The 25,486-nt window shown below is 42.8% G+C and overlaps 1 protein-coding gene across 18 annotated transcripts in view; it reads right to left on the reverse strand.

Annotated features, from left to right (window-relative positions):
• Positions 1-2,034: 2,034 nt before the first annotated feature.
• Positions 2,035-25,486, reverse strand: part of LOC143269257 (disks large homolog 5-like) — a 250,098-nt gene continuing 226,646 nt past the window's right edge. For 8 of the 18 annotated variants that reach the window (XM_076554345.1, XM_076554344.1, XM_076554346.1 and 5 more), the window contains 6 exons: positions 15,779-15,938; positions 14,514-14,645; positions 13,680-13,863; positions 4,137-4,252; positions 3,774-3,857; positions 2,035-2,920 (listed from right to left, as the gene is read on the reverse strand). In XM_076554345.1, the coding sequence (XP_076410460.1) occupies positions 3,776-3,857; positions 4,137-4,252; positions 13,680-13,863; positions 14,514-14,645; positions 15,779-15,885 (621 nt within the window). In that variant the 5' untranslated portion in view covers positions 15,886-15,938 and the 3' untranslated portion in view covers positions 2,035-2,920; positions 3,774-3,775. Of the gene's footprint in view, positions 2,921-3,773; positions 3,858-4,136; positions 4,253-13,679; positions 13,864-14,513; positions 14,646-15,778; positions 15,939-16,762; positions 16,789-17,910; positions 18,107-25,486 lie in introns of those variants that run through there. The other 10 variants (XM_076554350.1, XM_076554353.1, XM_076554351.1 and 7 more) reach the window with 5 other exon arrangements.

Raw genomic sequence — 25,486 nt, forward strand, 5'->3', positions numbered from 1 at the left:
ATCTTCTAAAACAGAACCAGAGCTCCTTCTGGGCAAGGCAAGCCTGTAGGATGGGCAAGGTCCTATATGGATAGTATCAAAACATCACCATACAGTAGAGAACACATGGTTAGAAACATTTATTAATATGTGTAAGTCCTGGGGATGCACTGGGCATAGCTGATGCTGCTTGAGGCACATTTCTTAGAGAACTTGCAGTGTGTAAATAATTGACATTGCTGTTAAATGACTATCTGGGACTCACTGAAATCTGTATGATTCAGTTCTAGATCTGGATTTCCTCAGTTGACCTTTGTGGAGGTTTTATCTATAGAGTAGCCCTTTGCCTTGTCTTGACCTTATTAGGATTTGGGCTTTTGTTGCTTTTCTCCCACTATTTAAAGTAGACTTAAGAGAAGAGTTGTATATTGAGATTAAGTTGGCTAGTTGAGTTGGTTTCTTGGTGTTGGGCTTCTGAACTTCCAGGTAGCTGAATGGAATGCCTCACATTAAGATCTCAGAGAGGGTTTCTCCACAGAACGCTCCTGAAGCTGTCCAATGGTTTCTTCTCAAAATTCAGGAAAAAAACAACACTGCCATGTCAGACATCTCTTAGAGGGAAGGGTACATGCTGCCTTAGTATTCTGTCACTCATGATTATTTTTGAAAACTGGATTTTTAAAGTCTGTTAGTGTTTCACAACAAGGAGAGCCACCGTTTATGACAACCTGTAGTTTTATAGTTTTAACTTGTGTGCTTCTTCCTTTTGTGAAAAACCTACCTAGTACAAGCCACCATATGCAGAGTGCCCAATGATTGATCATCTTTATTTCTGCATTTATATATTTATTATTAGACCTCAACTCCGTCTTCTCCCACTCAACTCTCTCTGTAAGCATACTTTATCTAGGCATGCACTTTGTATTAATACACTAGAAATCTACAAATATGTCATACTTTTTATACTCTTGGATAGTTATTATCAAAACCATTACTCTAGGGTATTGAATAAATTTAGTTTTATTAGAAAAAAATAAAATAAACAACCTTGGTATTTTATGCCAAAGTAGGATAGTGAATTCTGATGTAGCCTGAGAAAAATCTGGAGATAATATTTAAAAGTAAAAGTAGATGAAGCTTTTCATCTGCTAAGTAGCATTAAGTTAGTTGGTAATACTCACCTATTTTACTTTTATGTATACTTGTGTGTGAATGTTTTGCTTGCATGTATATCTGAGTACCAGAGGCATGCTCGGTACGGAGGTCAGAAGAAGTCATTGGGTCCTCTGGAATTAGAATTTCAGATGGATATCAGCCCCCTTATGTGTGCTGGGAACCAAACCCAAGTGCTCTTAACTACTGAACCATCTCCCCAAGCCCCAAACTCATACTTCTTAAATTTAGCAGATGGAATTGGTATTCTGAGTTACCTATCTGAGACAGCCTTATGGAATTTTATCAAATGTTTTGTGTCATAAACCAACGGGAAACACCATTTCAGAGATTTGAATGAATCCTTCAGGCTTTGTTCACAGTATTCCTAATGGAAGCAGATGACAGAGCCAGAGCAGGTCATTACTCTACATCTCCCCAATGTAACAGTCATGCTTAAGGAGTGAGAGGTCAGAAGGCATCTCCAGTATTCACACTTGCAGCTCAGCAGTTCCCCTCTGCTGTGGGTAGTGGTAAACTTTGTTCATGCATTTCAAGGCCATTTTCACTGTTTTGCTATCCCAGAACCACAATGGGCAATTGTGAAAGGGCGTGGGGAAAGGACTAATGTAGTGCAGAAGGGAGATTCCTTTCTTTCCAGAAGTTCATCATTGTTACAATCTCTAAATCTGGCTGTTAACATAAAGGCTAGGTAGGTCATGAAGACTGGAGGTGACCATGCCATCCACATTCAAGGTGTCAACCCCCTATGTAGCCCTGGTTAGATGGGAATTCACTTTGTAGCCAAGGCTCCTGGAACTTGCAGAGATTCATCTCTGCCTCTGAGTTCTGAAGTTACAGGAGTGCAACACCATGCCTGAATAAAGAAGAGTTGGAAAAGTGAAGAGTTGAAAATTGCTTTTTTATTCATAAAAAGTCTTCAGTGGGGACTTTTAAAAGGCAGTCAGAAAATGCAGTGTATATATTTAGCCAACTATTAAAACACTGACAAGAATAAAATAATTAACAAAAAATAACAAAATTTCTAACTAAAGTAAACACCAAGCAAACAAAACCCCAGCAAAGAAAAGACCTCTCCAAAAATTTAAGCTACAAATATCCTTCTACTCTAGACCCAACAAATCAATGGAGCACATTTGGCTTTCCAAAGCACAAAGATGACTCAGACCTCCTCTATAAGTTCTTTCTCAGGACCAGTCATGCCAGTCCAGGCTGTGAAGCTGGAGAATCCCTAGTCATTTTCTTTATGGAAGACCCGATAACTGACTCACATAGGTGTGAGGGAGTGCTGTAGTCTCTGCAGTACGTCATCTTCAGCAACACTTTCCCGTGACATGGAGTTGGCTTCAGCATTGCTCTGGGGAGGGAATCCTATTCTTCTCCATGTGGTATGTATAGACAACAGCATGACAGCCATGCAGGCTTTCTTGTCAGGTTTCTCACCACATGTGGAGGACTCAGACAGCTTACTAAAGACATGGAGAGTACACTGACAGAGTAACTCTGGCTCACCAACATACCCTCCCCATGCTGCTGTGCCCCGTTTGAGGACCACTTGTTAATAGATGGCTGGGTTCTGAGTAATCTTGGCAGGTCCTCTGTCGCTCAAGCTTCTTTCTGATGATTTATCTTCTCCTGGAATAATGCACCAACAGACACATGGATCCCTGTTGATAGGTTGGGAATTTCCTCACTGGTTAGTTCACAGCTACAAGATGTCTTTTGTTGAGGAGGTGTTGATGCTAGAGTGGAGTTCTCTTAAGTGGTGCTGTCAGAGAAAGAATGGCAATTATTCCCATAAGCATCCTAACTCTGCTATGGCCTAGACAAAACCAGGGCCTATTCACTCACGGGACACCAATGTGAAGGAAGAAAGACCACCCCACGGATGCCATGGTTGCAGGGGACAGGAGTCAATGGTGGCTCTTTTGCCTGGCACACTTAGTGTCCCTGCTGAAGCAGGTTTGTCTGCAGCAGGCTCTGACCCTGGGCTGTGGCCTGTTCTAGATCATGCTGGAGTGTTTTAGACCTAGGAGAGGAAGGCAGCTGAAACAGGCCTGGTGGGGACCTGCCATGCCAGCATTTGAGTCCCCACCGGCTCCATTCAGCTGGACAATCAGCATTACCTTTCAGCTGAGCTTATTCCTTTCTTCCTCAAGAGAGAAGGGCCAGAGAGCAGCTGGCCCTGGATTTTTTCTCAGCCATTAAAAATTGCTAGAGATTGAACTGAGAAATACACACCTAAACTAAAAACAAAAACAAACAAACAAAAAGAAACCAGCACATTTCTCCAATAGTTCAGATACATTATTTTGAAAAAAAAAAAAAAGCAGCATAGCAATGTCAGAGTCACAGTTCAGGAGAGCTATGCATGGCCTTGAACAGATGCCAGGCAACTCAGCAACCTTGGAACCTAACTGTATGAGGCCCTCTAGTGGTGTCTACACAACACTGCAGTGTGCAGGCTCTGTTTACTCCTGCAGTACAGAAACTTCCTTGGCTTCAACCTGTCAAACTCTAAACCTGCTTATTTCCAGAGAAACTTTCCCACAGCAAACAGATGCACACTGCAGAAAGCCTGTAATCAGTAAGAAGGGGCTCCATGCAAATCTGCACCTTACCTCTAAAGGTGCCATCCTGAAGGAAAATGAAGAGGCAGGAGGGCACACTGTCTTCCATCTAACACTCTCCCTGTTAGGTTTGGGCTGCCATAGGAACATGTGTGGGGAGACATAAAGATCAATGAACTCAGGACATATGAGAGCTCAGAAACGAAGAAGGGGACACAATCTCTAGCAAGATTAAGGATAATACGTATTTTTCCCGGACAGACATTTCTGTTGACTGAACCAGCTCATACACTCAGATGTTCTTTCCCTGGCTGTGACTGAAAGGCCATGCAGATGGGCAGAAATCCAAATAGGACAGAGATTCAGGTAGAGGGGAACTACTGAGTGCCACTCCCTCCTGGCCTGGGCTCCTACCTCATCTGGGAGACAGTGAAGTAATGCTGTAGCTTTTCTGCCAAGACCTTGTGCTTGGTGACCAGATCTCTCTGCTTCAGCAGGTATTGCAGTCTCTCCTCCAATCTTTCCTGCTTCTGTTTAGTAGAAGATTATGTTCTTAGTGCAGGGTTGAACACTCATATGCACACACACACACACACACACACACACACACACACACACACACTCCTAAACACATACACTCTTGAACACACACGTACAAGGGTGTACACATACAAGCATTATACATTGCATTCACATGTTTAGTTTCCCAGATAACGCTAATATAAGAAAAGATCACCCAGGACATTTAAGAAGAAACTGAACATTCCTTAGATGGAAGAACACAGTGGGCAGGACAGATGGACAGACCAGTCAATGAAGTGCACAAACCTTGTAAACCCAGTGCACAAAAAATGGACTTGTGGGGTGTTTGGCCCATAAGCCGTGCCTGTTCATCAAGTTCCCCAGTCCATGCACTAAAGGCTTGGGTCCCCAGCACTGGACAACAGGATGGTGGTGAAGCAGCCAATAGCTTCACTCAGTGCTTTCCAGTGTCTCCAAGGTAAACAGCTTCCTCCAAAAGGAGCTTTCTAAACCACAGGCTGCCTCACTTCAGACACAAAGCAATGAGCCCAGGAAACTAGAAAATCCTCAACCAGGTGCAATAGAATCCTTTCATCCCTGTAAGGTGATTGTGTCAGGGATTTGTTTGAATAAGAGAAGGTTGACTAAGTCACAAATGATTGCATGTATTATTTCTTACTGAACAAGATTCCATGGAAAGCCCAGACCACATTGTACATTTACACTCACAGATGGTGGGTATCTGAATAGTTCTGACTTCAGGGCTGCTCTGAAGATGACTGCTACAACCCTGGTGTCAGCTAGTTTCTCTGTGAACAATTGATTTCCTATTCCAGAATCACTGGGTTACTTGGGGACTGCAGTTCAACTTTCTGAAAAATTGTACATAGCTTCTCATGGGGCTACACAATTTTACAACACCAGCAGTGTCTGAGACTCTTTATTTCTCCTAACCCTCCATAAGGCCCATTTTAATTCAGACTTAACAACTTTGGAATAAAATCAGTTACTGAATGCTGCAGACACAGCAGAGGGTGAGTGCTTTAGACTGCAATGAGCGTAAGTGGGATGCACTGAAAGAACCCTATTTTCAAACCTCAGCATGGCTATGGAACTTCTGCTCAGCTGAGATAAAACCACAAGCACCCCTACAATTCAGAATCTCTCAGGGAATAAAATTCAGGCCAAGCTTCAAGACCAAGGTCAACTCAGCAAAGGTGAGGCCAAGGTGGAAAGAAAATGGTAGTAGGCCATGAGACTGAGAATAAAGCAGAGTGAGGGCCGGCACCTGACCATCCAGTGGGCAGTCACCATTCACTAAGAACAGAGAAAGGACACAAACCCTCATCCAGGCTTTCCTACCTCTCAGGCACCGTGATATGCCTCACCAGCTCTTTCCTCACCATCATCTTCTGTAGAGAGCAAAAAGCCATATGCACACAGGTAAGTACTGGAGAAGCCAGGAAACTAAAACACACAGCTTACATCTTCAGTGGAATGAGGAGCACAGCTGCTCTTCCTGGAATGCTAGGAATGATGTCATTTTATAACCTGGTGACCCTTTGCTGTCTATTGAGACAGGCTCTGCCATATCTCACAGAATCAATGTTATTACTAATCCAAGACCTAGTCCCCTAAATCTTGAGCTTTTAGACCATAAACTTACTCTAAAGACTGAAGTCACTTGTGCGTTACAGCAGCCTAAGTGGCTTCTACGTTATCTTACTGGTGGCTAATCCTGATGCCCATAGGTATTATGCTTACCTCAGTCATGCTCCCTACAGCCTAGATTGTGGGCACCATCTATGTGTCAACTGTACCCATTCTAGTGAGAGAAGTCCAATGTACTTTGTAAGGAATCTCAATGTAAATATACCTTAAATTGTTGTGGACTTGGGACTGAGTTAATTGTTATCTAAATAGTTTTTTCGAAAATTGATCTGTGCTTACATATGGCTAAAGTTAAATGATCTGGTCCAGACTCTTGGAGTCCTGTTCCAGCACTGTTCGCAATAAAATTGGGCTGAGCCAAGTTTCATTATTGTCTTTTCATGGATCATTTCCCCTCCCTGTTGTAAAGCCTGCAAGGGAATCACCACAATGTACCCCATTCCTTTGGTTTTCTCCAAAGGATTTCTTTTCTGACTTTTAAATTTTTTGTTTTTAATATTTATAAATATTTGTGACTCTGAGAACACTTGAAAGACTTTTAGTTACAGCAGTTTTTATGTGTTTGTTCTAGGGTGCTATGTGGACATGCAGAAAGATGGGCAGCTCCATGTGATGTTTGATTACATGGTTTCCAACAAAGCTGGCACAGGATTTTCTCATTAAAGTTAGTCTCTATCAGTTTTAAAGATGTTCCATGAGCAAGTGAACATACACATAGAGGCTCACACATTCTAAAGTGCACAAATATATACACAAACTCAACATGAATATAAACAACACACACACACACACACCACCACCACCACCACCACTACCACCACCACCACCAACAACAACAACAACATAACAGGAATTAGTCATGTGATATCTCTTTGTATCAATGGTCTCACTTCCCAAATAAAATGACACAGACTAACAGAATGGATTAAAAAAAACAGGAATCATTTTTTTTGCTGCATACAAGAGACAAACTTCAACATCAAGTATAGACATTATGTCAGAGGAAAGGATTGGAAAAAGATATTTCAAGCATATGGACCTAAAAGGCAAGCTGGTGTAGCCATTTTAATATTTAACAAAAAGGACTTCAATTCAAAATTAATCAAAAGAGATGGGGAAGTATACACCACCAAGATGACATTTTAATTCTTAAAGGCTTGCCCTAAGCACAAGGGCACCCACTTTTGTAAAAGAAACACTACCACAGCTTAAAGCACATACTGACCCTCACACACTGATATTAGGGAACTTAAATACTCCAATCTCACCAATGTTCATGTAACCAGTGTGCAGGTCATATAGACAAAATTAATAGAGAAATGTTGGAGTAACTGAAGTTATAAACCAAATAAACCTAACAGGTATCTACAGAACATACTACCCAAACACAAAAGAGTACACCTTCCGAACAGCACCTCATGGAACTTCTTCCAAAACTGACCACATATTCAAACATAAAGCAAGTCTCATCAGACACAAGAAAATTGAAATAACTTCCTGCATCCCAGCAGACCACCATGTTTAAAGCTGGATATCAACAACAGGAAGAACAGAAAGCTTATAAGCTCGTGGAAACTGAAGAACTCTATACTGAATGAAAAGTGGAAAAACAGAAATGAATAAGAAATTAAACACTTTCTAGAATTCAATGAAAATGAATACATAACATACCCAAACTTATAGGACACAATGAAAGTGGTGCTAAGAGGAAAGTTCATAGCACTAAGTGCCTACATTAAAAAATTAGAGAGATCTCTTACTAGCAACTTAATAGCACACCTCAAAGCTATAGAACAAAAAGAAGTAAGTGCATCCAAGAAGAGTAGACTGCAAGAAATAATCAAACTCATAGCTGAAATCAGTAAAATAGACACAAAGAGAACAACACAAGAAAATCAATAAAACAAAGAATTGGTTCTTTGAGAAAATCAACAAGATAGATAAATCCTTATCCAAACTAAATAAAGATGGACAGAGAATATCCAAATTGATAAAATCAGAAACAAAAATGGGAACATAACAAGGGACACTGAGGAAACCCAGAGAATCACAAGGACATACTTTAAATCCTGTACTTCATCAAATTGGAAAATCTAAAAGAAATGGATAATTTTCTCAATAGGTACCACTTACCAAAGTTAAAGCAAGATCAGATAAACAATTTAAATAGACCTATAGCACCTAGTGAAATAGAAGCAGTCATTAAAACTCTCCCATCCAGAAAAAGAAGAGTTAATGCCAATATCCTCAAATTAGTTCACAAAATAAACATAGAAGAATATTACCCAATTCATTTTATGAGGCCACAGTTACCTTGAATGCCAAACCACAGAAAGACTCAACATAGAGAATTACAGACCATTTTCCCTCACAAACATAGATACAAAAGTACTCAATAAAAATACTTGCAAACCAAATCCAAGAACATATCAAAGAGATCATCTATCATGACCAAGTAGGCTTCAACCCAGAGATGTAAGAACAGTACAACATGAAAATTAGTCAATGTAATCCACCATATAAATAAACTGAAAGAAAAAATGATTATTTTAATTAATGCCCCCCCCCAAAAAGCCTTTGACAAAATCCAATACCCTTTCATGATAAAAGTCCTGGAGATATGTTACATGAATCTGAAAAGGTCTTATAATAAATAAAAAGCCTGGAGCCCAAATGATCAGAGAGACAGAACAAGCCACAGCCAACCTCACCTCGCCAACTCCTGAGCTGATCCTGTTTCCTCAGATTGAAAGCCTCTGAGTCCTCACTCAAAAGAGTCTTAGCTGAACTGCATAAAAGCTTCTAGTTCCTGGTCCTCATGCCTTATATACCTTTCTTCTTCCTGCCTTCACTTCCTGGCATTAAAGGCGAGTGTCCTTCCCAAGCAAAGACATGAGATCTCAAGCCTTGGGTTTAAAGGTATGTGCCACCACTGCCTAGCTGTTTCCAGTGTGGCCTTGAACTCACACAGATCCAGACAAATCTCTACCTCCTAAGTGATAGAATTAAAGGTAAGGAGTGTGTGCCACCACGGTCTGGCCTCTATGTCTAATCCAGTGGCTGTCTTGTTCTCTGATTTCTGGGAAAGTTTTATTAGCGTATACCACAGAGATATTATTGACACAAGGGATATACCCGAATATAACAAAGATAATTTACAGCAAGCATATAACCTACTTCAAATTAAATGGAGAGAAATTCAAAGCAATTTTACTAAAATGAGGAACAAGGCAAGGCTGTCCACTTTATTCATATCTATTCAATAGAGAACTTGAAGATATAGCTAGAGCAATAAGACAACTGAAGGAGATCATGAGGATACAAATTGGAAAGGATGAATACAAATATCGTTATTTACAGATGATATGATAGTATATATAAGTGCCCTAAAAAATCTACCAGGGAACTCCTACAGTTGAAAAACATTTTCAGCAAAGTGGCTGGATACAAGATTATCTTAAAAAATTCATTAGCACAAATACATACAAATAATAAACATACTGAAAAAATCAGTGGAACAACACTCTTTACAACAGCCAAAAATACTATAACATGTTTTGTGGTCACTCTAACCAAATAAGTAAAAGACTCATATGTTTAAAAACTCCAGGTCTTTGAAGAAAGAAAATGAAGATATCAAAAAGTGGAAAGCTCTCTGATGCTTGTGGATCAGAAAGATCAACATAGTAAAAATGGCCATTCTACCAAAAGAAATTTCAGATTCAACACAATCCCCATCAAAAATTCCAACAATTCTTTAAAGACCATGAAAAGACAATTCTCAACTTCATGTGGAAAAACAAAATAACTAGGATACCTAAAACAATCCTCAACAGTAAGAGAACTGCTGTAGGTATCACCATCCCTGATTTCAAGCTGTACTACAGAGCTATAGTAATAAAACCACATGGTATTGGCATAAAACAGATACATTGATCAATGGAATCTAATCAAAGACCCAGACATAAATAAACATACCTACAGACATCTGATTTTTGATAAAGAATCCAGAAAGAAAGAATGGAAAAAAGAAAGCATCTTCAAAAAATGGTGCTGGTCAAACTGGATGTCTGCATGTTGAAGACTGCAAATAGACTGATATTCTCTGTATTGTACAAAACCCAAGTCCAAGTAGATGAAAGACCTCAGCATTAAACCAGATACACTGAACCTGGTAGAAGAGAATATAGGGAATAGCCCTGAACACTGGCACAGGAGCTAAGATCAATTAATAATAACCTCATGAAACTGAGAAACTTCTTATGGCAAAGGACACCATCAATAGGAAAAAATGGCAGCCTATAGAATGGGAAAAGATTTTCATCAACTCCACATCTGACAGAGCAAAAATATCCAAAATATATAAAGAATTCAATAGACTAGACATCAGCAAACAAAAACATCCAATTAAAAAATGGGGTACAGATTTAAACAGAGAATTCTCAAAAGAAGAATCTCAAATAACTGAGAAACACTGCAACATTCTACAACCTTAGCCATCAGGGAAATGTGAATCAAAACTACTTTGAAATTCCATCTTACACCTGTGAGAATGGCTAGGATTAATGACAGGAGTGACGGCTCATGCTGGTGTGGATTTGTCGCAAGGGGAACACTCCTCCATTTCTGGTGGGACTACAAACTTGTACAGCCTCTGTGGAATCAATATGGTGTTTCCTCAGAAAATTGGGAATTGATCTACCTCAAGACCCAGGTAAACCATTCTTGGACATGTAACCAAAGGATGCTCTATCCTACCACAAGGACACTTGCTCAAATATGTTCATTGTGGCTTTATTCATTATAACCTCAAACGGGAAACAACCTAGATGTCCCTCAATGGACGAAGGAATAAAGAACATGTAGTACATTTACACAAGGGAGTATAAAATGATATCCAATTGGCATTGCAAGCAAACGTGTGGAACTAGAAAAAAACATCCTGTGGGAGATAACCTAGACCCAGAAAGACAAGTATAATTTGTATTCACTTCTAAGTATATTATTAGTTGTGAGGTAAAGGATAATCAAGCTACATTCCACAGATACAAAGTAGTTAGATGAAGAGATGTCTCTAGAGGAAACATATGGGTCTCCCTGGGAAAGAAAAATAGAATATATTTTTCAGGGGGACTTGGGGTTAGTGGGAGGAGGTTTAGAAGGGATCATGTATTAGGGGGAAGGGATAGAGGGAGAGAGTATGGGGAGACACAGCTGGAGTTGGGGGCCTTTAGAGCATGTTGTGGAAAGCTAGTGCAGAGAAAACTTCCTGAAACCTATATGGGTGATCCTAGTGAGTATTCCTAGTAATGAAGTGTACAGAGTCTGAACTGACCGTCTTCTGTAGCCAGGCAAGGCTTCCAGTGGTGAGACTGGATTGCAGTCAGTTGAACTGTTGGGAAGGGAATTCTGTGGAGATCTCTAAACAACCCAGATTGATGCTAGGACAAAGTGTTCGTCTCTGAAAACTGACAGTGGGGTACCATTGTTGTGGGCAACATCTATACAGTTCATTGAACATAGAGAGAACAAGCTGTTGCCTTCATGGAGCTCTCACCCCTATCTTCTATTCTGTTTGGCCTGGAAAGGTACTCTGCAGGCTATAGAAAGAGAAACATGGACACCAACCAAGCTGCAAAAACCTCAACATATAGTCTGTCCTACGGGCAAGATGTGCTGGGGCTATGTTGGCACACAACTTGAGAGAGTGGCCATACAATGTCTGGTTTAACTTGAGGCCCATGGAAGGAAAAGCAGTCCATGCCCTACACTGCCAGGATGGCCAGGAACTGGAGACCAAATAGCCCACAGACCTAGGGTAGAACCAAATGTAACTACAAAAAAAATCAATAAAATAATTGCTAATATTCTTGACAATATTCTGCTATCCTCATAGATTGGTGTCTTGCCAGTTGTCATCAAAGAAGTTTCTTCTAGCAGCAGATGGGTGCAGAGACCCACAGCCAGTCATTGTGTGGAAGTGGGAGACTAAATTGAAACTCTCTATCAGGTCACATGGCCCAGTGAATCACCTAAGCAGAGCTCACACGAACTCACACAGACTGATGCAGCAAACATGGAGCATGCATGTGTCTGCACCAGCTTCTCTGCGTACATGTTGGAGTTTTAATGGGACTCCTAATAGTAGGAGTGGGTTTGTCTCTGACTCTTTTGCCTCCTCTCTGGACATCTTTCCTCCTATTGGATTGCTTTGTCCAGTCTATATGATGGCTTTTGTCTTGTCTTATTTTTGTTTGGTCTTATCTTGTTTTGTCATGTTTGGCTGTTTTCTCTTGGAGGCCTGTTCTTTTCTGAAAAGTAGCCAAGGGGTAGCAGATCTGAAGAGGAGGGGAGGTTTGTGGGCACTGGGAGGAGTGGAGGGAGGGGAAACTACTGTTGGGAACTATTGTATGAGAGAATGATCTATTTTCAGTAAAAAAGAGAATATTCACTCAATAACAATAAAAATAAATTGTTTAATAGTTATAACACTCTAAAATAGTTATTAACTATGTAGTATCTACCCAAGGGAAAGCTTAAAATTTCCTTCCACTAAAATATTAACAAGGAGCTGAAATTCCTATGATTTGATGGCATATAATCATTTTCATATACAGCAGTGAGTTGCAGGCTGTGAATAATGGGCAGGAGGTAAGATTGCCATTCCTGTGGAGACTGAATTTCATGGACAAACCAACAGGAGGGTTTGGATGCTGCCTCCTGCAGGAAAATCCTCTTCTATTAGAGGTCTCAGACACAAGAAGAGCTGGAGGGTTGGTTGCTCAGAGCAAAAGCTAGAATGTATGAGATGGATAAAAGGTAATAACTTCCTCAGTTCCTTCAGGACAGACATCTTATCTGTTTGTTCCAAGTATAGCTTACTTCCTGGCATTTATGTGACTCCCAAGAAATAATCTTGAAAAGCAACCATTCTGTTATTTTTTTAAAGCTACCTGTCTACTAAAGATGACACATCTAAATTATATTTTCACTGATGTTTTTGAGATCACTAATAATTTAGCACCTATGTCTTAAAAACACATATTTGTAATCCATTGACCTTTGACATTTAGTTTAAGTATTAATTTTAATTGAAGTATTTAGACTAGGTTTGAATTTGTGATGCACACCCGTCATCCTAGCTACTCAGAGGCTGAGACAGAAGAACTGAATATTAAAGGCTAGTCTGAACTCTACTATGAGTTCAAAGTTAATTTGTGCAATTTGGTGTGACCATTACTCAAGATTTTAAAAGACGGGGGATATAGCTCAATGTTAGAATATGTAACAAGCACTTGCAAAGCCCGGGTATCAATGTTATTTTAATAATTAACTTTTTGAAGGGAAATTAAGGAGGAGTGGACCTGGGGTAGGAGGGAACTGGGGGTGAAGGAGTGGGAGGAGGGGTGGAGGGCGAACTGATGTTGAGATGTAACATATGAGAGAAGACAAAAAGGGTGACAATGAGAACCACTCCTTTGGCATTTTCACAGGGCACTGCTCCTTCAAAGCTGTTTCCAACCTGTGATCTCACAAGAGGCTAACTCTCCAGAAAGACTTAGGAATGATCACAGAAACCAACAATTGGATGAGATGTTGGTGATCTGATGGATAAGTGGGTGGATGGTCCCATGAATGTGTGTGTGAGTGTGTGTCTGTGTGTGTGTGTGTGTGTGTGTGTGTGTGTGTGTATGTGTGTGTGTTTGCGTGTGAATCTGTATGATTAAAGATGGTGGGCAGCCTGCACACAATACCTCAGCCTACCTGCTTTTCCTTGGCCCAGAGGTCATAGATCTTCTCATGGGCCTCCCCACAGAGCCTCCTCATCTCCTCACAGGACTCTTGTAGTGAAATCTGCTCCCCCCTCAGCTTTCGGTTCTCCTCTCTCAAGATGCTCACTTTTTCCTTCAGATGAGTCCACTCACTCAGGAGCTGGCTGTGAAGGATGCTGAACCACCACAAAGAACAAGGTGAGCCCCATCCAGCTTCCATATGCCACTCCCACATCATCCATGCAAGGTCCCATGCCCAGACTAGAGTCCACTGTAGCCATGCCAGCATAACCTAGTAGCTGGCAAAGCCAGAGAAAAGCCAAATTCCAGAGAGACTCAGACTGTTTCTGAAAACCCTGAAACTGAAAGGGATCCATGTACTTCTGAGAGCAGGGTTTGCCTCCCCCAACATGTGCTTAACTGTTCATGGTATTGGGAAAACAACAGCAGGTAGAGGGTAAACATTCTTCATGGAGGACAGAAGATCCAATGGGAATAGATTCCATCTGTGGGTCCCATGGGAACCAGGTCTGTAAGCCCCTGTCAGAGCCCCAGAGACACACAAATGCCTGGTACCCCATCATGGTGCTAATAGTTTTTCTATCTAGCGGCCTCTAAGGCTGGCAGGACAATGATGGGAGTGGCTCACAGACACTTCACTCTTAGCAAAACTGGTCCAAGAGGCCCAAGTAAAGAGCACAAGGCAGACTGCTTGCTATGGGGTACACAGGCGAGAACAAAAGGCCTCACTTTGGTTCAAAGACAAAAACATGGTAAAAAGCAGTCACTCCCAAGTAATGGGGTTGCAGTGAAGTCAGTTACTCACCTGCAGGAGACAGTTTCCTCTGTCAACTCCTTGCACTTGTTCAAGGCCTCACTTATCTCATTAGGGTATTTCTCCAGGTCCACCATCACTTTTTTATGTTCCATATTCAGCATCTCCAGCTCGAAATTGAGCCTGTGGTAGGGCATGGCCCAGAAACAAAAAACCCTATTAACACAGGACCCAATGACCATATGAATTCAGGTGGTGCCCTCAACTACCCCAGCACAGTTGATGTTGTATTATGGAACCTATAAAGTAAGACAATGTGGTGCTTATTAAACTTGCTGTCCTGGCCTCAGACCAGCAGTCAGGTGGTGCTAAGAGAGTGAGCCAGGGCTGCATGAGTGCCATCACTGGGCCTGAAGGAATTGATTAGCTCTCCAAGAAGTCCTCAGGGGTCTGTGTCACAAGTCTGGACCCACCAGAAATGTATGATAATGTTGTTTGTGTCTTCAGAATGGGGATTTTTGATCCCAGGTTCCTATTGCTATATGGATGCCCAGATCACATAATCAGTATTTTCAGGGAGTAGACCCAACTTAAGGATAAATTTATAAGTCTCCAGTGGATTGCAATGGGTTGCCAACAGGAGCACACAGGCCAAGAACACTGTTGCTCACAGTGAGTTACTGACATTGCCTGGAAACTTCCTGACACAGGAAGAACCACATGCCCTGCCAGAGACCTCCAACTGCCAGGACTGGGTACACATGCACACACACACACACACACACACACACACACACACACACACACACGGTGCCAAATAAATGTAGGGAGGTAGCATTGTCTCAGAGTATAAGGATCAAGACCAGAAAGGAGCAGTGATGAAGTTCAGCCTTCAAGCACACACTGAGATGGACCAAGTGGCACCTGGCCCCTCCTGCTGCTTCCAACAGCCACCAGCACCCAAGCACCTGCTGGTCAGAACAAAGAGTCACCATAAACTCACAGCACATAGCATCTCCCATAAGCCAACACCTGTCAAAAACTCTTGAAATGCATGTAAGAGCTCACACACTACTGCCCTTATCCCCAGACTGTGATTCAGGCCACAAGCTCTGCTTTTCATTTGGAGGAAGCAGGGCAGCCTGTATTCCCATCTCACTCCCAACTAAGCTTCTGTTCTGCCTCTCAGATGCACTCAGAAAAATTAGCCTGGGCATGAGGATACCCTGAAGGCACAGCCTCCAATGACCTGAGGATTGATGGGGTTGACTCAGTAGGATCAAGATAGTCACCATAGAACTGGACATAATGACTACCTATTGTTCAAATCATTGTTGGTGAAATTGGCCAGGATTATAGAGAGCTCATTCCTTTCATTGGTCATCATCTGTAGCTGACGGGTCAGTCTATCCACCTTGTTCATCTGCTGTTCTTGCTCAGTGAGGGAGGTTGAAGTTGATGCCTTTCCAGTAGTCCCTGTATAAAGATGAACATAAGTGAATTTGTACGGCTGTATGGCACAGGGCCGGGAGAGATCATGTTGAGTCCCAAGAAGAGGCCTGAGAAAGAGGGAATGCATGGAACCCAGTGAAGACCCAAAGAGCAGGACAGCTGTCCTCAAGTTGGGGCTTAGCCATGTCTCTGACCCCAGTCACTTTGGCTAGATATGTGCACCAGCCCCTACTGCAGCTCCACTGTCCTTGGAAGGCATATGTTACCCAGCCATGCAGCTCTGGAAATATCAGCTCATATCTGACATGAGACAGGAAATTCCTGAAGTCCCTAGTGCTTAGCACCACCAATCCCTTTTCACCTGTGTCCAGGACTAAAAGTAACTGAATGTCTAAGACCTTGGTGCATGGATAGGGAGTCCTCCTTGGTACTCACATCAGATACCCATGGAACCTAAAGGAATCCGCTGACAATGAACTGTAGGAACACCCTACCCTGACACCTCCTTAGTCTGTGACTCCTGCTGGCCTTCTTTGCCACTCAAAATGAAATTAAGGAACTCCCAGAACAGCAGCTGCAGCCTTGACAGCTCCTGGCTCTCTGCCAACTAACCATCAGGAATCCTTGACTCTGAGTCTACCCTTTCAGGAATCCAGAGAAGCAGCATAGACCTATCTCTTTTTAAGACCCCAGCTACTGAACCCTATTTTTGGAAGGTCCACCTCAAGCCTCACTTCCTCCTTAGAAAGCCAGATCTCTCTGCCAACCACTGTGTTCAATCTTGCCAACATGACTTCTGGTGAGCCCTATAAGCACTTAAGGTATGCCCCAAGGACGGATGGTGTTACCACAATCATGGTGAATTCACAGATCTTGTCAAGTGCTCTCTAGGAGACAATAGAATGTTCAGAGGAGGGACTGTTAGAGTCACTGCCAACTGTCATCTCTTATTTGATAACTATCTCTTCCTCAATTCAATAAAAGCCAAGCTTCCCTTTCCAGTAGCCTTCCTTGAGACACAGGGGAAGGCCTTCAGCACCTTCAGCATCAAGAGATCTCTGATTCATTAGAAACTTTTCACTAGGTCAACCTGTGGAGGTGAAGACTCACTTTCCAAACACTCTCCAGGAATGGGCTCTTCCCTTCCTTAAGATCTCTAATCAATAAGATGAGAAGTAAAGGATACTAAGAAATCAGCTCAGGATGATGGGGGAGGAAGATAAGTTCCAGGAAGTGAATGAAGATATCAGGAAAGATGAACAGGGATGTTACACTGTGGGTGAGTGGGTGGAGATTATGAGTGTCCTGTCAGACCAAAAATAAGTCACATAGGTAATGATGAAAATTTCTCCAAAACTTCAGCAGAGTACAGTCCATTCATCATGATGTTAGCAAAGGTGTGATCACCTAGTGACAGGACAGACTGGAGATACCTAAGGACTGGGCATCCTCAGGTGAGCCCTCAGACCCAAGAACAAACACCTGCAGGAAGAGTGATAGCCCATTCCTGCACCCAAGTTAGAGAAAAGATGACTGGCTAGTGAGCGGGCAGGAACTCAGGAACCTTAGGGGTCACTGAAATGCAACAATGCTTGGTGGCTTCTGCCCTGCAAGTGGCTATGAGGTAAAATGAGAACCTCCAACTCTGGCCAAGGGACTTTACTCTGCCTGTTATTAGCATCACACAACCAAACAATGTCCACTGAGGGTGAAGTTCAGTGCTGTAACTGAAGCCTCATTCTCCCTCCTATGCTTCTTCCCACTCAGAGTGAAAGCAGAGGCCCTGAGCAGAGCAGCCGCAGGCTTGACCATTCCTGGCTCTCTGCCAAACTAACCACCAGAAATCCTCAACTCCAGGTCTGCTTATTAGGAACTCAGAGAAACATAATAGGTCCATTACTTCCAAACAGCTCCAAGATCCTGAGTCCCATTGTGAAAAACCTAGCTGAAGCCTTTCCTCCTTCAGGAAGCTCCCCATCCCTTGTTCAGGACTCACTGGGCTTTCCCCAGAACCATTTATTTCTTGATGTGTGGCACTGAGAATGAAGGCCAGCTTCCTTCCTCCTCTCTCTAGTCTCGTTATGTTCTGCCTTCCGTCTCCCAAGGAGCCTGCTCAGTCTTGCCAGCATGGCTGCAAGTGAAACCTTTAGGTAATGAACAGATGCCCCAATGGCAGTTGGTGTTGCCACAACACTGGTGACATCACATGGAATGCCAGGGCTCTCCAGGATACAGGAGAATGTCCAGGGAGGAGATGGCTGATGTTTACAGTACAGCCTTTATCTCCCTGATAACTACTTCACTCCAAAATGATCTGAAACCAAGGTGCCATATCAGAAGTCCCTCTGGGGGGTCACACAGAAACTTCTTTGGCACACCCTCCTTCCAAAGTCAGAGATCTGGCTCTCTGCTTCATTAGAAACTATCTATGGGGAGTTGAAGGCTCACTTTCAAAGCACTGTACAGGAATGGCTCTTCCCCTGCTTCAGATCCATACTCAGTGACCCGTCCAGCAGGCCAGGTTATTCGAGGTTCTCGAGGAGGGACCACCTGTGAATCAATGGGGGGCGAGAGGGAAAGGAGACCAAGCGCGTGAAGAAAGACAAAGCAGTCTGAGTTGCGTCAAGGCCTTGGTTTATTGACTGGTGTTAGAGCTTATAAACAGGGCTTCAGGTAGGGAGGGGGAGCAGGAGTGAGGAGAGGACAAAGAAAATTCCTAAGGAGGGTCAGCAGGAGGTCGCTTTGGTCCCAGGCCCCTGCAGCTAGGTGATTTAAAGAGGTTTATTTAATCCTACATTTCTAGGTTAGACTAAAAGCCTCTTATTTACACGAGGCATGATAAATCGTGGCAGGTAACACAAGGTTCAAGACACAGCTGTCCAGAGTCGGTCTCCAACAGTTCCCCCTCTTTTCTCAAAAATGGACCAAGTCCATAAGATCGGGATTGTGGAGGTCCGAGAGAGCCTCTGTCTTAGGATATACAGGGGGACTCCCATGCACGGCAGGTGCCATGTTGAGCCGGTCTCAACGACCTCTGTATGCTGTTGTCTCCTGCGTGGGCCCTGTACTATTCCCGTCATTGAGTACTCTCTAGCAAGACCGTGGGGACGTTAGGGCTTTAGGACACTGAATCTGAATCCTTGATGGGGCTCCTGGCTGGCCTCCTAGGAATCTACTCTGTGATAATGAATCGAGATGTGTCGTGGTAAGGCCAAATCAATCTGATTTTTGATAAACCGAGTCAACCGCTGAAAGGCCCAGGGACCAAAGGTAATGAGAAGGAGAAGGAAAATAATCAGGGGTCCAGGAGGGTGGGGATCAGGGTAGAAAGCCAAGGGGATTCTTTAAAGCTTCTATATAGAAGGGCAAACCCTGCTCCTAAGAGCAAGAGACGCATCTTACTGCAGCCCCATAAAGGCTAATAAAGGAAAAACCCACAAGATTACAATTCCCATACAATTTCATTTCACAAGATCATGGTCTGGTTACAGAGTGATCACAGAGGGGGTACAGTTATGTCAACAGGTACATTTTTCCTGAAACCTCAAGGGGGTATCAGGGTTCCAGAGTGGAGTTTACACAAAGGTCACAGTGGTCCTTCCTGGAACACCTGCAACTATCCCAGTCACAGTTGAGCACATCTCTTAGCAGAAATCTCTTTACATTGTTATATGGTTGCAGGGGAGATTGAACAATGGCTAAGTCAGGTTGCTCTTGGAACTAGATTTTTAGTTTCTCATTTCCTGGTGCTTGAAGTTTTCTCTATTCCTGAGGCTTGGGGGTGTAAGCCTGAAGGGCTAGGGTTTTTCACTCCCCCATTTTCTTTTTGGCAAATTTTAATCTTAAAACTATGGCATTACATTTGGTACCTCATGGCCTATTTTAGTAACTCATGGCCTGTAATGGCCATGCATAGTTCATGTACAATTAGCCATCTAGTCTCTATGCCAGGGAGTTTTCTTTTGACCCAGCATTTCAGCCTTTTATGAACAAGGAAAATGGGACGATGTATTCTCTTTCTGGAACTGCTTCAAGCTGGCATTGGGGAGTCGTTATCAGGGCCCCTCCCCCAAAAGGCTGAAAAGCTGGTCAAAGACTGGGCAGGGGGCATTTGTCAGTAGCATGTAGCTGCCTGACCCCATAGGGACAGAGAAGAATCATGTTAGCTGGGCTGGTCCACGTTAGCCTTTAGCACGTCCGGAGTCCACAGTCGTCTGGAGTGGTGGAGTCAGCAACTGAAACTTGGAGGTGTCTGCCAGCCAAGTAGAAATCTGTTGAGACAGATTTAAACTAGGAACAGAGGTTAAAATTTATGAATTTATTTGGAACTCTTAGGTTTATACCCTTAGTAATGGGAAAAGCAGTAATCCCAAGACCAGGAGAAAGGAAAAATACCATCTTTAGGAATACTTATCTGGGGTCCTTTCAACCTCTGTGAAGTGGGTCTATGTTTTTATGACTCTTTTAATCCTTTGAGGCCTACTTACAAAATGACATAAAAGTTTTAGATACATTAGTATTACCAATCTGTACTGAAATCCATATTGTAGACAAAGCAGATAATGGGTATCTGTAAAACAGCAGAAGTAGACTTATACCTTTGAGTCCCAACAAGAACTACAAATTTGGGCATTTTACTTCTGTCCAGAAAGCCAGGTGTAAGTTGGACAGAGATTTTAAGCCTGGTGAAAAGCACTTTTAGGTTTACATTTAGACATATCTAGATGACATCTAAAACAAATCCAAAATGTTGAGCTTGTGACTGGACAGTAAATGGTCATTGCTCTATCAGCTCATCAGGACTCCTAAATGTTAAGCTCTGAACCATAGAACAGGAGAGTAATCTGAAACATATCTTATTTTAGACTCATATCCAAACCTTTATAATTTATTTAACTTTTTATATCTTAGAACATTTTCTTTTAAAGTGAGCTAAAAGGCTAGCTATGGCCTTGCAGAAGGATCTGGTTGATGCTGCCATGCTGACAAAGTTAGAGCTAGCCATCAGTACTATCAGAAATCTGAGAAAGATAAACTATATCTGAGTGCAGACCAAGAAGCTTCCAATCCTATAAATTACAGTGATCAACCCCTTACCCAGGTTTCTCTAGCATTGGAGGTACCAGTCAGAACAACATCAATCTTCTACCACCATCAAGCCCATAAGGCAGAGTACCTTTTCTGTGGAATAGGGACACGGAAGACTGACAGTGTCCTACCACTTGTCCACAGTCTGGGCTGGGTCCTGGAGGCAGGTATTGCATCAGGGCATCTTGCCCTGTGGTCAGTGTCGTTTGCAATTCAGGTGGCATCTTCTTGTCATTCCATATCTTCTTTGGAGACCTTGGGAGTCATTGCTAGGAGCTGGGGAGCTGGGAGTCTCTGTTTCTGATAGTAAGTTTTTAATCAAATAATTTAAATGTCATATTCATCAGATCATTGACAGGTTTGAGGACCATTATCTATTAAATGTATCTGAGTCAAACAAATCTAGGCCTAATCTTGAAAATATCTCTAAGTTTGGTAATAATGACCAGGCTAATTTGTTCTCTTATAGATATATTAGTCAAATATACCTCTCAGTTTGTTTTATTTTAAATAGAACCGTTTATGCTTTAAACTAGTATCTGGATAGCCAGATGACTAGTATTAACTTGTATTCCTTAACACAGAAGGACATGCATGCAAACGCAGACATTCAAAACCAAACATACATGTGGCCACATTTTCATTCATACTTGCAGAATAGACAGACATTTTTAAAACTACGACCCTTTGGAGTCTCCATGTAACAGCAGAATAGCAAGAGAAAGAAATCTGAAACATGTTTACTTAAACTTTAAAGTTAGACCTTAAAGTTTTATAATATTTTTTAAACCCTCATGACATGCTTAAGCCTTTAAATTTTTACATCTTAAACTGTTTCCTCAAGTCAAAAAATTATTTATTTAAACTTTTATTTTAATCAACAATAATTTGAAACCAATTTTCTTAAATGATGGCAAGTATTTGTAACACATTGAATTCAAATGACCAAAACCCATGTAAATTTTTACTTTTCCTGTAGAAACAAAAGCATAATTTTCCTAGTATCTTAAACTGGTAATTTAACATTTCTTTATCAAGCAATATCAGTGTTATGCCCAGATCGCATCCCCAAAGAAGCCACTGGAGACCTCAGGTACAGAATGCAAAAGCAAGGTTTATACAAATGAAGTTTACAAGCCTCGGCAGGGGGGGCTCATTCCAAACCTCTCACACACAGCAGGGAGGTTGGAAGGAGCTTGCACCTTTCTTTGTGAGGCTAGCACAGACCACATAATTCATCTCCCACCGCCCACATCCCTCTTTTAGGTTCATATCAGTAGTTTATTATATTATCTTTATTTCTCGTTTGTTTAGCGACCGTGTTTAGGAGTTTTATGAGCTGTCTCCCGGGTTTGGGGAGTTTGGGGAGTTTGGGATGTTTTATGACCACTTAGTCTCTGCTAGATGGTCGTATATCCTAACTCTGTGTTTTCTTAAGTTTCTGTAGTTGATAAAGCCACCTGGAAAAAGGCGTCTAAGTTCTTATCTACATTTAAGAATCCTGGTTTTAGCTTCTCTTTGTCTGTAAGGGATGAAGTTGGGGGGGTGGTTACTGAGGTTTCGCAATCAGGACAGAGAAGGGTTAACAAGAGAGATTCCTGGCTGGCAGAAGAGACTTTGAAGTTATCACAGTAAAGGAAGGGAGGGGGAGCAGTGGTCATAAAGTATGTCCTTGGCTGCCAGTGTTCCTGAAAAAAAAGTTTTTGTTAACTCCTCTGACTAAAGTCAGATTCTCTGTTCAGTGTTCACACAGTTTTGTCAGTTGCAGGCAGCCATTGCCCTGTCCAGAGCAGGACATGAGAATCTTAGCCCGCCTGTACTGAGAGCACAAACCCCCACCCTCGTGAGAGCAGCCAGCTGCCTGCAGTCCTGATAGCAAGAGAGCTAGGGAGGGAGGGAGGTGGCCATCGCTGTGCCTCTCTCTCCTCCCCCCAGGAAAATAAGGGAGATGAGTAGCAGAAACAGATGACATTTACACAGACAATCCAAGTACCAGCACATCAGCACTGAGATGATGATGGCCTCACTCACAGCAAGCAAGCCCCTCGATTGCGGCTTGCACATCCTTCTGGTAGGCTAGGCAAAGGTCTAGTGGAGAAGAAGGGGACTGTCCCATAGCGTCCGTCACAGTCAAGTCAACAATGAGAACAGTTAACACAGTACACACAAGACCAAGGGCACACGAAAGAAAAACTTTGCCCCAACGAGACAACCAACAAAGCTCCAAGAACAATGACAGCCTGATGTGCTCTGTGGAGAGTGACCCTCCAGGCTCAATCACACCAAAAACAATCCAGACTCGAGGATCTCTGTCCTAGATCAAACAGACATCAGGGGGCTTTCACATCCCTGTTAGTCAGACATGCACCTTATTTCTTGGAAGAGAAACAGAGTGTAAAGTAACAATGACCACAATAAAACATACAAAAAAACCCCACAAAATGTCTCTAACAATTTCCCGGGACAAAATGCAAAGTGGCACTTCCTCCCACCATGGGGAAAGGTACCCAAAGATGCTCCTCTCCTGAGCACTCCTTGGAGGAGACTCCTAAAATCAAATGGTCACCTCTGAGGTGGCCCCAAATGGCTTGGGACTAGGGGGTCCCTTGCCCAAATCAGGGAATGAGACGTCTCTCTTTCCCTCCCAGGATCACTGTCCGGACACGTCTGTCCCAGTGAGAGCCTGCAAAGTACAAATCAGTCGACCGGCACAAAACTTAACGAGACAAGACAGAGACAGAGACAAGACAGAGAGCGCTCTTACCGGTAGATGTCAATAAACCTCTAGACCCTTGAGGGTCCCGGTGGGGTCTTTTGGTCTTTTGTTCAATGTGATTTGTGACAACCTCACTCTTACCGTCTTCTGGGATGGACACATCATTTAATAGGTCCTCAGCAAGTGCCAGAAGATGTGACACCCTACTATCCTTTTCTGAATCCTATAAAACATCTCTGATTACTCCATAGAAACTAAAGAATGCATGGGGACATTCTCTCCATCCTTAAGCAAGTTATTGATATCCTTTCTGACTTTATTCCAAGTCAAAGGGTGAATGCCCGGGCCATTAATAACCAGCCAGGGACATTTTTCTTCCACGAAACAGAAAAACTTAGTTAAATCTTTTTTTCTTTCTTTGTTTTTGACTCTTATTCCCCTCTCCCTGATTTCTTCATTTCCTTACTGAAGAGAGCCTCTTTAGAGAGTGCTTTACCCATTGATTGATGAACGGCACTTACCTCAAGGCTGCCCGCGGCGTACGAGTGATGCTGTTGGGGCACCTCTACCCTAGTGAGTCTGGACAGACCACGTTTTCTCTTTGCCGTCCAGTAGTGAGCCGCCGTGCCTCGAGCCCCACGTTCGGGCGCCACTTGACCCCTCCAGCAGGCCAGGTTATTCGAGGTTCTCGAGGAGGGACCACCTGTGAATCAATGGGGGGCGAGAGGGAAAGGAGACCAAGCGCGTGAAGAAAGACAAAGCAGTCTGAGTTGCGTCAAGGCCTTGGTTTATTGACTGGTGTTAGAGCTTATAAACAGGGCTTCAGGTAGGGAGGGGGAGCAGGAGTGAGGAGAGGACAAAGAAAATTCCTAAGGAGGGTCAGCAGGAGGTCGCTTTGGTCCCAGGCCCCTGCAGCTAGGTGATTTAAAGAGGTTTATTTAATCCTACATTTCTAGGTTAGACTAAAAGCCTCTTATTTACACGAGGCGTGATAAATCGTGGCAGGTAACACAAGGTTCAAGACACAGCTGTCCAGAGTCGGTCTCCAACAACTCAGAATGATGAGAAACAAATGATGCTAAGAATTGGGTCAGGATGATGGGGAGTAGGAGTGATGAGTACTCTGAAGTAAACATCATGGGGGAAGATCCTCAGACTTTTAGAGATTCGGGAGTTCAAAACAAAGATAAGTCACATAGATAGTAATAAAAATTTCCAACGGGCGGTGGTGGCACACGCCTTTAATCCCAGCACTTGGGAGGCAGAGGCAGGCAGATCTCTGTGAGTTCAAGGCCAGCCTGGGCTACCAAGTGAGTCCCAGGAAAGGCGCAAAGCTACACAGAGAAACCCTGTCTCGAAAAAAAAATTTCCCCTTGAGAGTAAACAGAGCTCACTCAAGCTATGAGGCTGTGAGTGAAGATGTGATTAGCTGGCACAGTCATATCTGAATGGAATGGCAGAAGTTAGAAAGCCAGCTGTGTGACAAAGATCCAGCAAAACTGAGCCACATCATGGCTGCCATGCCACCTTTGGTTTTCATCTCCACCTGTTACATACTTGGGCACTTTTAATATTTGTACAATTTGAGGATATTGGGTTGATGGAAAATTCCTTATGAATCATTTATACCTTCTCCCAGGAATGCTGCTTCTGAGCTTACCCAGGAAAGTCCTGAACATACTATTTCTGCCCTGCTTTTAGGGAGATATCCTTATCTACTTGAAGGTCTTCCTTACACCTTGTAGGCTGTGACATATAAAGAAGCCAG

The sequence above is a fragment of the Peromyscus maniculatus genome, chromosome 18, assembly GCF_049852395.1.
Source record: "Peromyscus maniculatus bairdii isolate BWxNUB_F1_BW_parent chromosome 18, HU_Pman_BW_mat_3.1, whole genome shotgun sequence".
In the NCBI taxonomy this organism is placed as follows: domain Eukaryota; kingdom Metazoa; phylum Chordata; class Mammalia; order Rodentia; family Cricetidae; genus Peromyscus; species Peromyscus maniculatus.